The sequence below is a fragment of the Pelecanus crispus genome, chromosome 8 (assembly GCF_030463565.1).
Source record: "Pelecanus crispus isolate bPelCri1 chromosome 8, bPelCri1.pri, whole genome shotgun sequence".
Lineage (NCBI taxonomy): Eukaryota > Metazoa > Chordata > Aves > Pelecaniformes > Pelecanidae > Pelecanus > Pelecanus crispus.
The window spans coordinates 3,715,480-3,728,395 of NC_134650.1; the positions used below are offsets into that span (position 1 = coordinate 3,715,480).

The 12,916-nt window shown below is 54.8% G+C and overlaps 1 protein-coding gene across 2 annotated transcripts in view; it reads left to right on the forward strand.

Moving 5' to 3' along the window:
- Window positions 1–1,389: 1,389 nt before the first annotated feature.
- The window catches only part of JADE2 (jade family PHD finger 2), an 84,759-nt gene continuing 73,232 nt past the window's right edge, over window positions 1,390–12,916 (forward strand). The window contains exons 1-3 of one of the 2 annotated variants that reach the window (XM_075714964.1): window positions 1,390–1,449; window positions 8,806–8,863; window positions 11,868–11,953. In XM_075714964.1, the coding sequence (XP_075571079.1) occupies window positions 8,806–8,863; window positions 11,868–11,953 (144 nt within the window). In that variant the 5' untranslated portion in view covers window positions 1,390–1,449. Of the gene's footprint in view, window positions 1,450–4,666; window positions 4,732–8,805; window positions 8,864–11,867; window positions 11,954–12,916 lie in introns of those variants that run through there. The other variant, XM_075714963.1, reaches the window with a different exon arrangement.

Below are 12,916 nucleotides of genomic sequence, written 5' to 3' on the forward strand. Positions count from 1 at the left end.
ACAACTTCTGCAATTTGTTTTACTCTCGGGCCTCCGAGAGTTTGGAAAGACGTAGGCTGTCTGGCCCGCTCCATCCAATTATTATTAATTCCAAATTATTATTATTGTTTTAATTTAAGAAAGCGGCTTTATCTCGACAGCGGTGCCCCGTCGCGGTTTTGAACCCTGGGGAAGCCACTGGCCACGGGCAGCCCCGAGCCCAAAGCACCCATTTGGGGAGCACCCGCCGGGGTCCCCCCGGGGGCGGGTGGGAGCCGCTCCGCGCCTCTCCGCGGAAACTCTGTAAAGTTTTTTGGTTTTTTAATTTTTTTTTTTTTTTGGGGGGGGGGGGCACCCCGGGGCTTCGCAGCCGCAGCCGCAGCCCAGCCGCCCCTCGCCGCTCCGCGGGCGCTGCGCGCTTCCAGCGCGGCCGCGATTGCCGGCGTGGCCCGCGGAGCCCGGCCCGCGGAGCAGCGCGGAGGTTGCGCGGCCCAGCCCGGCCATTCCCACGCCGGCGGCCCGCCCCGCGGCCGCGGAAGTTTGCTACGCGGAGGGGGGGGGGGGGGGGGGGGCGGCTCCGCACCGCGGCCCCCGCCCGCTCCGCGATGGGCAAGAACCGTCTTTTTGACGCAGGAGAAATGGCAAATTTTAAGTACGTCATTAATATGGCGCCAAAAGGGTGGTTTTTTTTTTTTTTTTAAGTATAAGCTTTTTTTTTTTTTTTTTTTTTTTTTTTTTTTTTAAGGTTGCAGCAGCGGCCCCGTGTACGCCTGTGCGCAGCGCGGAGAGGGGGCGCGGGGCGCGGGGCGCGGTGGGGTGGGGGGGGGAGGGAAGGGGTGCGGGGTGCGGGGTGCGGGGTGCGGCGCTGGGGCTCCGGGCAGCGCCATGGGGCCCCGGCGGCCGGCGGGGGGGGTGAGGAGCGGAGCGGGGCGGGCGGCCCGGCCCGGGATGGCACCGGCGCTGGCCGCACCTGGCCCTGCCGCGGCGCCTGGGGGGGGCGCGGGGCGCGGGAGGGGACGGAATTGAAGATTTGGGGCGGCTGAGGGGAGGGAGGCGGGGGGGTGCGCGCGTGTGCGTGCGGTGTGTGTGTGGAAGCGCCGCCACCATTATCCGTCCCCGCTCCGAAAGTCGCTTCCCCGCCTCCCTGCCGGAGCCCGAGCGGCGGCGGGGCGGGCGGCGGGGCGAGGAGAAGCCTGAGGAAGTGCGGGGTAAAAAAGAAAGAGAAACAGGCGGGCAGGGCTCGGCCGGCCGCCGCGGAGCGGCCATCTCGGCTGGGAGCGGGGCCGCATCCATGGAGTTGCCGGGCGGCCGCCCCTGAGGAGGGCCCGGCCGGCGCGGCCCCGGCGATGACACCGGCGTGAGGCGGCGAGGGGGCTCTCCCGGCCGGGGGCTGCGGAGCATCCCCCGCCCCCGCCTCCGCCGTAACCCGAGAGACAGCCTCAACTCTTGGCGGACACTCTCCTGGCGAAGGTAAAAAGGCTCGGCGAAGGGAATGGGGCTTATTTTGCAGCGGATGGTAAAAAATTTTTTTTTTTTTTTGCAGCTCCCCCTGCTTCGCTTGTATTTATTTTTTTAATTTCCCCCCCCCCCCCCTTCCCCCCTCCCTCCCCCTCGGCTGCGAGGCGGGGGATGTGCAGCATTTCCAGGGGCGGATTGCGCATGTTGGTCACTCTTCTTTTAAAGTGTACGAGGGAGGCAGCGGGAATGTAAACAAGAACTTTTAAAGGCTCGGCTGGCGGCTTCGCCGGTTTTTTTTTTTAAATTTTTTTTTTTAAATTTTTTTTTTTTTTTTTTTTTTTGCCAAATTAATGACTGCGGCAGACGCTGCCCCGCGCCCTGCCCGCCTGCGGGAGGGGGCCCGCAGCCGCGGCTCCGCGGGGCGATGCGCGGTACCCCCGGGGGGGGGGGGGGGGTGCGGGGCCGGGGGGCGGCGGGCGCTGCGCGGGCGCGGAGCGCTGCGCGGGGCCGGGATGGCGGTGCCCGGGGGCGTGGCGGCTGCCGGCTCCCGCCCGCCCGCCCTCCGCACCGCTCCCGGCCCGCCGCGCCGCGGGGCTTTCCCCGCCGCCTTCCCCCGCCGCCGCCTCCCCGGGCTGCCGCGGCCGGGAGGCGCCCCCCCCCCCCACCCCCCCTTGCATCGCCCGCGCCCCAAATCATCCCCCGTGGCCCTGCCCGGGGGGCCGGGGCGAGCCGGGCACCTGCCCCCTCCGGGGGCTGCTCCCTGCAGCCCTCCCGGGGGAGCCCCCGCCGCCCCCCGCCGCCGCTCCCGCCCCTTCCCCGCCGGCCGCTCCGCTTTTGGGCTGCGGGGCTGGGACCTGCGCCCTCGCCCCCCCGCCTGCTCCGCTCCCGGGGGTGCAGGCGGCGACCTGGAAGTTGGGAAGCGCTGCAAAGGCGGGCGAGGGGCTTGGAATTGTGCAGTGAGGGGGGGAAAAATGATCCACATCTCTCCCTCTCCATACCTGCGCATCCGGAGCGCTTTTTGAGTGGGAAGGATGGCGTTCACGGGGAGAATTCCCACCTCCTTCTCGCAGCACCCACACTGAAAATTGTTTGCTTGCGGGTTTGAGCCTAGAGCCGTCCTGCCGCTGGGACGTTTTTAAGAGGGGATTTTGCTTGGGGGAAAGGGGAAAAAAAAAAAAAAAATCAATGATCCCAGCCTTTCTCCCAGGGGTGAGGAGCCCGGCACTTAGGAATGGTGTTTGACCTTTAAGCATTTATTGGCTACTGAGGTTAAAATAAGCTTGAGATAGAAGTAAAAATAGCTTGCAGAAAGGTTAAATCAAAGGTTAAATTTGTTTTTCCTAGGAAAATTAAGGCTGATGTCCAAAAATGAAGGCTTGGAGCAAAGGATGAGAGGGTACACGTTAGGTCTGTAGGCAGGGAGATGCAATTCATTTAAAGCGTTGGTGGCTGCTGGTAGTGTTTGACACCAAGTTCTGGAAGTTGGTGGGTAGGTGGTCCTCAAACTAAGGTATTTTAAATAAGGTCTGGTCTTTGCCTTTCTCTGGGTGTTTGGTACGAAGACGGGAGTGCCCGTAGCTCCTGTTGATTTTCCTCCAAGTTGCGGATGCTCAGAGACCTGCAGGATGGGGCAGCTGACGGCGGGCAAAGAGCTGTTCCCTGCATCCCTGCCTGTGCCCTGCGTCCCTGCCTGTGCCCTGTGTCCCTGCATCCCTGCCTGTGCCCTGTGTCCCTGCCTGTGTCCCTGCCCGTGCCCTGCATCCCTGCCCTCACCCTGCATCCCTGCCTGTGCCCTGTGTCCCTGCCTGTGTCCCTGCCCGTGCCCTGTGTCCCTGCCTGTCCCCCTACCCTCACCCTGTGTCCCTACCCATGCCCTGTGTCCCTGCCTGCATCCCTGCCCATGCCCTGTGTCCCTGCCTGCATCCCTGCCCGTGCCCTGCATCCCTGCCCATGCCCTGTGTCCCTGCCTGCATCCCTGCCCGTGCCCTGCATCCCTGCCCATGCCCTGTGTCCCTGCCTGCATCCCTGCCCGTGCCCTGCATCCCTGCCCATGCCCTGCATCCCTGCCCGTGCCCTGTGTCCCTGCCTGTGCCCCTGCCTGTGCCCTGTGTCCCTGCCCTCGCCCTGCATCCCTGCCCGCTCCCTCCTGCCCGAAGGCAGCGGTGGCCCCGGGTGCCCGCAGTAACCTTTCCGATTACCTGTGCTCTGCCTGGGCTTGCTGGGAAAAAAAAAAAAAGGATAATTAGAGGGTAACAAGTCAGAAGAGGCAAGCGAAGTTACAAATGTGAGTAGTAAAGAAAAAAAATCCCCTTGTAGACGTGGAAAAAGGCAAAGCACAGGAAGTAAACGAGGGCTTGTTTTGTTTTAAATTTAAATGAGATTAAATTTTGCCCCAGGGAACCAAGGCAGCAGGCAGAGTTGCTGTGGAGGAGAGGAGGAATGGCTCTCTCTTCACCTGGGCAGCTGAGTTTTGCTGAAGATGGAGCTGACAGCAGCTGGTGGAGGGGCCGGCGAGCCCCGGCTGGCTGGCGCAGGCTCCCGCTGCCCAGAAAATCAGCGTTCCTGGGTACCAGGATCGTGCCTGTCTGGACTTCCACTTTGCAGGGTTACCAGGGAGGTTAAGAAAAGAGCAGCGCGCCTTCCCCTGAGATGTAAGGGCTGCGCACCAAGATTTGCTGACGGTCTGTTGGCACAGCCGACGCGCATCCTTCGGTCAGAAAGTTTGTTCTTCTGTTATTGTGAAGTTGGGGCTGTGCCTGCGGCGGGGGATGCTGCTGCTCTCTCCGAGCCTCCCTATAGCAGCGCTTGGCTCCAAAATTGTTCATGAGAAGAGGGAATCCGACGAGGACAACCCTCCTAGGGTGTAAAGGCTGGGACCTTCCAGCCCTCCACCCTTCTTCTTATACTTTCTAACAACCTGCTGGTATTCCTAGACAGAGCGAAGAAATAGTTAACGCAGAGGAGAAGCTTTGATGAGCTACCCCTCGACTCCACGTCACCCGCCCGGGCACAGGCGATGGGACAAGGGGTTCTGGGAGCGGGGGGCCATGGGAGCGGGGGTCCGGGTGGCCGGAGCGGTGCGCATGCCGCTGGGGGCACTATTTTCTGTTTGTGTTCCTATTTCTGTGCTGGAGGAACAAACAGGGAAGTGGTTTTTCTGCAGTCTCATTGCAGCTCACAAACAGAGCACAGAATTCAGCCGGTGTTGCTCAACTGTCACGGCGTCGGAGGTGACGGCGCGGGGGGGACCGAGCGCGGTGCATCCCTTAACGTGCGGATGAGCGCTGGGAAGAGGTGATGACCAAATACTGTTGTGGTTCGGTTTGGTTTTTTTTTTTTTGCTGCAACTTCTGCAGGTTTCTGTGCCTGTTCCCGGTGTGCCCAGGCGTGTAGGAATTTCTCTAGTTCGCCAGCTACAAGCCAGAATGGTTCATTCTTGCCAGCAGCCCCTGCACATGGTGCTGCAATGCCACCAGCAGCTCCAAATCCCACGTGGACTCGATGCTTGCAGGGAGCTGGGGAACGTCAGCGGATTCCCCAGAGCGCAGGGATCCTGGAAGGGGTTGGCAGAGGGCAAGGAGTTCGTCGGAAGCGGGCGTTCGCTGGCTGAAGGCTGGAGGAGGCATTTTGGTTGAGCGCCCATGGGAGCGTGGGTGCGGGGAGGAGCGCCCGGGTGGGACGGGAGCTCGGGATCTGGGCGCACGCATCTCCCGGTGGGCTGAAGAGTGCTGCTGCCTTCGCTTCTCCCAGGTTGCATGGGCTGGGCAAAATTGCATCTCGGAAAGCTCTTCTTCAGCCCTTCCCTGCTGCCAGGCAGGACCAGGCAGCCTGAGGCCATCATCTCAATTTTACCGCCAATCCTGTGGCTAATTTCTCCAAACCCCAGTGATTTACATTTGTTTAGGCTGATGGAGGGCCATCATCTTCCTTGCTTAAGCATTTATCTGCCTTTCTCAGCTTGAACAAAGGCAATGCTGAACATGTGTTAGTTTGCAAGCAATTCCCTTTTTCGGGTTTGCAGGCGTTAGCGCAGGGCTATGCCTGTGGATTTGAGTTGCAGACACTTCAGGGGGATGTTCATTTGTTTATAAAAGAAACCCACATCTGTTTCTGTTTTAATTTTTTAAGCAAGCATACATAGAAACCTTTCTCTTGGTTTCTGGCTCTGTAAAAGCTAGATTTTGGGCCAAGTTTGACCTAACGGTGACCTTTTCAAAGTATTACAAATTTTTTTGGTATTTGTTTATGACTTTAATAATGATGCCATGCGGGGAATGGGTCAGTAGAAGGTGAAATTAGCTTCTAATGTAAACAAAGGATTAATTTTGGAGCGGAGACCGTATTTTGCAGAGACTTTAAATTGCTTAGTAGTACACCAACTGAATTGCTCCCGAGAGCTTGCTCGGCGCGGCGCGAGGCCGGAGCTCTGGCCCGGGAGTGTGGGGATGTGGGTGCCGGGTGCCCCGCGCTGGGTGCCGGAGGGCTGTTGGGAGCCCATGGCTCGCCCAGCCACCGTCAGGCTTTAGAACTTTGTAACTCCAGATGGGGAGATGGCCCGGTTACCCTTCTTCTGCAGCAAATTCCTCTGTTGAGTACCGTGCGGTTTACTACTGTTTGGCTGCTCAGGAAGATGAGTCCCTCAGAAAACAGCGTCGTCTTAGCACTGCCTGGAAGCTCACCGTTTTCTGAAAAGCTCTGGCTGAGCCCTGTGGTTTTGGCCCCAAATTTTCCTTCCTTCAGGCACTCAGTACCTTGTGGGCCGTTGCGTGCCATCCTCTGCCCGGGCAGCGGTCGCCTTTCCGTGCTGCTGCGTTCGGAGATGTCCAGGCTTTGCTCAAGCCGGAATTTCATTCAGAGCGATTGAAATGGAATTTGGTTCCGAGGAGGCTGTCCTGGATCCTGCCAGACAGTGGCAAAATGATTTTCTGAAGCAGAGCCACTGTTTTACCTGCAGCGTGAGCCACTTCTGTATGTGAATATAAATTCCTGTGGTTATCTAGTAAGCGTGTAAAAGCGTGTTGTGGAGGTGGGTGTAGGACAGGAGCGGGATGCAGGGACCACGTGCGATTAAAGGGATGATCGGTGCATCTTCTCGCATATATATCAGAGCCAAAACCAGTCCCAGCACCCTGACACCTGTGCTGTGCACTAAACTTTCTTCTCTCCCTTGGAAGGAGAGCGATGTTAATGACGCTGTCTTGCTGTAAAGGCAAAGATGGGAAACGCTGGAAATCTGCCTGGCCATCAGTAGCGTTCCTTTGCTTCAGCTCAGGTGTTTCTTTTCCCCATTGACTTTGGTTTATTTAATCTCTGCGACTGGGAACTCCAGAATCAATAAAAGCATAGCTCCAGCTTCGTGCTCCAAAAGCCTGTTTGCCACTTCAGACCAGTAGGAACCAGTTTAAAAGGTTCAGGTAGAATTTCCACTAAAAGGAAGTGAACTGCAGGTAGAGCTGCCTCCGATATCATGTTCCCCAAGCAAAATGTAATGGCTACTTGGAACAAGGCTGCTTTAATAACAACTGGTTCCCCTTGAATCGCTGGGGGAAGGTATTGATATTGCCATATTCTCAAGGAACATTTTTAATCACGTTTTGACAGGGCAATGCCTCACCACAACACTGATAGTTAAAATGTTTATGATACTTTGTAGTATTATCCCTTATAATGGGGCGATAAAACATAGCACCTATGTTGTAAAATACAAGCATGGCAAGGGTTTTATATGCTTATGTGGAACTTTTCGTGTTGTTTGGGGGGAAATGGCGTGCTCTAGCCTGCTGTCCAATGCTGCGACTGAACCACACAAAACCAGTATTTTATTATCATTCCCATTTATCATTTGTGGAAGCAGTGGTGGGTATGCCATGTTAACAACCTTGGCTTCTTACAAAATATCTCAGAAAGTACTAAGACGATTTCCACGAGATTAGCATTGTTTTCTGCGGTGTATTTTAGCTCACAGCCTGTTGGATCGTTGTCTGGTCCATATGGGTAGCCCTTTCCATCCAGAGCTCCCCAAGCCCTGTATTGGGGACCACACTGATCAGTCACCCCCCACATTGCTAAGCTGGGGTCTTTGAAAGTTAAAATAGTTTTTTTTCCTTTCTTTTTTCCCCTTCTTTCTTTTTTCCCCTTCTTTCTTTTTTCCCCTTCTTTCTTTTTTCCCCTTCTTTCTTTTTTCCCCTTCTTTCTTTTTTCCCCTTCTTTCTTTTTTCCCTTTCTTTCTTTTTTCCCCTTCTTTTTTTTTTCCCCTTTTTTTTCCCCCTTCTTTTTTTTTTCCCCTTCTTTCTTTTTTCCCCTTCTTTCTTTTTTCCCCTTCTTTCTTTTTTCCCTTCTTTCTTTTTTCCCTTCCTTTTTCCCTCCCTTTTTTCCCCTCTTTCTTCCTTCTTTTTAAAGCACCTACTGGTACAGGTACTTGACTTTCAGCTCTGAGTACTCAGTTCCTGAGGGGCGAGTTCAGGAGAACCTGCTGATTTCAAGCAATTCTGTGGCTTGTTCAAAGTCACAAAGCAAATCAGCAGCCGAGCTTGAAACGCGTCTCCCGTCCCCCTAATCGGTGCGGTGGGACCCGCTGCCGTGGTTTTTTTGTCTCCGAGAGGATGGAGGAGTCGCAGCGGCTGTGCAGAAGCCGCTTGCTCGCCGCCCCCCGGGAGCCGCGGTGCCGGCGGGGGGCTGCATGGCCGTGCCGGAGCAGGCAGAGCAGCTCTGGGTGATGGGAAGCGTGCTTCAGGCTTGGCTAGCTCGCGCTGGCTGTGTGACAGATACACCAGAAGTCTTAAAAGAAGTAGATACCGCCTGAGTGGGAAGATGAGTCAGAGGGTAAAACCCCCGGTCTCGTCGTACGCAGGGGTCCTCTTCAGCTCCGTGATGCTCGGACTTCCCCCTGCAGACATACCGAGAGCGCGCCATAGTTTCCATTCTTCTGTCTGTGCGCGTCTCAAATTTGCAGCCCAGACGGGGTAGTTCACGGGATGCCTTTTGTCCCGTCCAGCAGCACCGCGCTCCGCGGCGGGGCCGTGCGGGGGCACCTTCCCGTGGCGATGCTCTTGCAGGGAATGGGGCGTTGGGTTGTGACTCCTGCGTAGGCAAATCGCTGTGCAAAGCTGAGCGATCAAAGCGTGCTCACGGTGTCTCTTAGGAGCGGGGAGAGCTGGTAGAGGGGCACCGGCACCCTTAAAGTTAAAAAAACCCGCTATGAGGATTGTTTTCTTCCTTTTTTAAGCCCCTGGGTAGTTGTCTGTCGGGAGGGTAAGTACTGGCTGGCGCTGGGATAACCTGCGTGCAGATATTCAGAGATAACAGTGATTTGGTACTGAGATGAGTTTCCTGGGCACTAAGTGTAATGTTCAATTTCTTTTGTTACAGATGGAAGAAAAACGGCGCAAGTACTCGATCAGCAGTGATAACTCAGACACCACTGACAGTAAGACCTTTAATTCAAGGCTTTGAACGAGATAACTAAGCGATTCACCTCCAGCAGGGAAAACGCTTGAATAATTACTTTGCAAAGAGTGGCGGAAACTGCAGTTACTGGGAAGCCTGCACAATGAATTGTGCGCCGGGCTGGGTTTGTCAGAAATGCAGCAACAAGCTGATACCAATTTAAATGCCCCGGTTGTGCTTCCTCTTAACTGATGAGAGCGTCTCCCTCGTGTGAGGAGTCTGGGCGAGGGGGAGCTGCTGATTGCATATCTGCTAACAAGGCAAACACCCTTTGTAGACGAGTTGTCCTTCCCTGTGAGCTGCAGCCTGAGACCGGTTAGCTCTCGACTGAGTTGTGCTGGGGGAAAGGGAAGTTTTTGCTGGAGTCAGGGTAAAACTGGAGCCTTCTTGTTCCCTTCTTGCAAGCTGAAGGGTGATGTGGGAAAAGGGATAAGGCTTGAGCCAGCAAAGCTTGCAAGCCCACGCTTGCTTCTCAACATCTACCTCACTTCATCCTCATTCAGGAAAGCACAGAAGCATGCGCTCAACAATAAATGTGCAAATGTGCTGAATTTTGGCTATAAATAGAGCGCTTTCCTCTCCCACTTATTCCAGGGTTTCACCCAGTGCAGACAAACCGCAGTGCCTTAGCGTTCAGTACCCTCAAGGCACTGGTCTAATCCCTTGTCTGGGCTCCGGAGTTCCCTCCTAGTTGCACTTGGTTTCTTACCAATGTCACAGTAATTTCATCTGGGCCGTGCTGGGAATTTGCTCTCCACACTTTACAGGATCTGGCTGCTGGATATCCGAGAGCGAAAAGGACTTCGCTAAAGACACTAAAACTTCTGGGCCTTTTCCTAACAGGATGATGGGGAGATTACAGGGGGTTATGGAAAGGCTGATCTTGCTGGGTTTGGCTGCCGTTCCCACAGCTTTAGCCAAAAAAATTGTCAGCGTGACTGGAGCTTGCACCGCTGCAGCCGACGGGAACCTGCTGTTTGGCTGCCGGAGGGGACCCCCGTCCTGCTGGAGCCCTGGGGGGGGGCGGGGGGCTGAGCCGTGCCTACGGAAAGTGTTTCAGGCTCTGTCAACACCGCTCGCTTCTCGTAGAATAAAACATCTCTGTCTCGGAAAGGGGTTTGTTTTGGAAGCCGTGCTCCAAACTTCCCATCTCCTAATCCCCAGATGCTCAAAGGCTTACTGGGCCGAGCCATGCTAGCTGGCTTCTCTGCCTCTCGGGGGTAAGGCATCTTTAATCACGGTATTAAACAACATGGCCTTATCTCTGTTGGGCTTGGATATTTATGCTGCAGGTGATAGCTAAGCTGTTGACAAATGCTCTCCTGCATTATAATTGTAAACAAAGTGTTGACCTTCTTTTTTATGCCTCCGCCAGGAAAGGATGGTAGTGGCATGTTATCTAAGTCTACATAGTTGTAGCACCACGTTGTAGCTTGAGAAGAAGGGCAAGGTGGAAATGAGTGACTCAGTCTCCCAGTATAACCTCTGGATCTGCGATGCTTTGAGCAATGCGCCGAGTAAAGCAGCGTTTCCCGGCGGCTGCAGCGTGCGAACTTCTGCTGCTTTGCCTATGCAGTCCTGCTAGGTACCAAAATGATTAAAAAAATGCATTTATGTGGAGCCCACTTTAATGACGTCTAGCCTGACGCTACAGGCAGAAAACCAGCTGTCCTCTGAGAACGACTGGTGCCATCAGATCTGGTCTTCATTTTAGGAAGTACGAGAAAGTGGGTTTAGTGCATGGTGAACTAGTGCCTCTTCCCCTACGAGCAAAAACAGGCATGGGAGATTTATCCGGGCTTGCGAGGGACTAAATTGCCTGCGCTGGTGGGAGAGGGACATTTCCCACCGCATTGGTACCCCATCGGGGACAGCCCTGGTCCCTCGTGCCAGCTCAGCTCCCAGCCCAGAGCCCCTCCTGAAGTCCTTGCGTGCACGGATCTGTCGTGCTTGGCATTTGCTCATGTGCCCGGGGTTGTTTGCTCTTATTCAGCCATCCAAGGATAAAATCAGTGGCCAAGGATAAAATCAGGATAAATAGGCTTATCGATAGTTAATTTGTTGTGCCCTCACCAAAACATTTTTATATAGAGCAATCTAAAGGGATCCTGTATACAGAAGACCCAGCCATCATCATTATCATAAAGAGATTCCAGTGATGAGTTTATTTATTATTACCAAATACATACAGCTTTTTTTTTTTTTTTTTTTTTTAAGTGATAGTAACACCTATGGGTTGGAAATAAAGATTAATAACATAATGGTCCCAGCACATTTCAGGTTCAGCTGCCCTTGGCTTGTGGAGGTGGAAGCGGTGGTAGCACTGCTCTGGTCAGGATGATGAGTCCATTCATAACACTCCCAGGATAAATTAATCCCAAATGCCAAAGCAAATACCCTCTCACTACCGAAGTCTAAAGTCCATTCGCTCGGTGTGTCCTGTTGCGTGGTTCCCACTAGATGCTGAACTGCACACAGGCGTGGAAATTTTTAGTCCTGGCACTGGCAGAGGAGTTTTACCCAGTTTGGTCGGTATTTTTGACCACCAGGTCTGAAGTCCTCGAGCAGTTGAGATGCTTATCTTTGACATCCTTGTTAGAAAATTTTTAGTCTTATCTCCTTAATTCCTGAACTCAATAGATTCCTGAATCCAGGAATGAGCCCTGGCTCGTTCCCTCTTAGAAGCCGTTCTTACTCATGGCTTTGGGTTTCTCATTTCTGATGTCTGCATTTGAAAACAGTGTTTATAAACTTCAGAGGCCTCTGTTTCATCATCTATAGCAGCAGGAAAGCGATGTTAATCTATTTTGGTGAAGTACCCTGGCATGTGCACAAAAATAATGTCATGTCAAGGTATTATGGCCCCTTAGCGTTGGCCCAAAGTGTTGGGTGAGGCTGTAGTAGCGGCAGTGGGGCTGGTGACAAAGGTATGGAAAAAACTGTGTCTTTTTTCCAGGTAACCTGCCTCTCTTGCCTCGTTGCAGGTCACACCACGTCAGCCTCCAGATGCTCCAAAATTCCGAACACCAAATCCACCTGGTCACGGCAGAAGGAGAAGAAGCCCTCTGAGGTATGTGGACTTCTGGCTTTCGCCAAAGGAGAGTTTGCCCCCGGGGCCGTGCTTGCCCAGATGTGGTGGCCAACTGGCGTGCCCACAGCTGGCTGTGGGTGGTGGGTGCCAGGACAGGGCATCCTCCAAGAAGCCAGAGCCCACGCTGCAGAGCCACAGCTCCCACCAGCCTCAGCCTCCCGCTCAGCTCTGGGGGTTGGAGCCGGCGACAGTACCCGGTGGGCATCTCTGATGAAAGGTGGGGGGTCCTTGTGCCCACGCCGTTGGGATACTTGTATCTGCTCCATTGGGGTCCTTGTGCCCATGCCATTGGGGTCCTTGTGCCCACGCCATTGGGGTCCTTGTGCCCACGCCGTTGGGATACTTGTGTCCGCTCCATTGGGGTCCTCGTGCCCATGCCATTGAGGTCCTTGTGCCCACGCCATTGGGGTCCTTGTGCCCACGCCATTGGGATACTTGTGTCTGCTCCATTGGGGTCCTTGTGCACGCGCCATTGGGATACTTGTGTCTGCTCCATTGGGATACTTGTGTCTGCTCCATTGGGGTCCTTGTGCACGCGCCATTGGGGTCCTGTGTCCGCTCCATTGGGATACTTGTGTCTGCTCCATTGGGGTCCTTGTGCACGCACCATTGGGGTCCTTGTGCCCACGCCATTGGGATACTTGTGTCTGCTCCATTGGGTTCCTTGTGCCCACTTCATCCCTGTTGATGCAAGTTGGGGGAGATTGAGTTTGGTGGGGTTGGGAGGTCCTACAGTATTGGGGTGGCTTCGTGCTGAGGTTCCCCGGTTTGGGTGCCCGCCTGAATGCCCTTTCGTTAACGGCACAGGTCATAGCACTGATGCCAGGGGAGGGTGGCTCGGTGGCGTGGAGCTCCTCCCCGTGAATAAGTGGGAGGTACGGAGAGCCGTGAAATGAGAGACAGCGCAGCTGAGTTGGAGATTATGTTGTGTTGGTTTCTTCC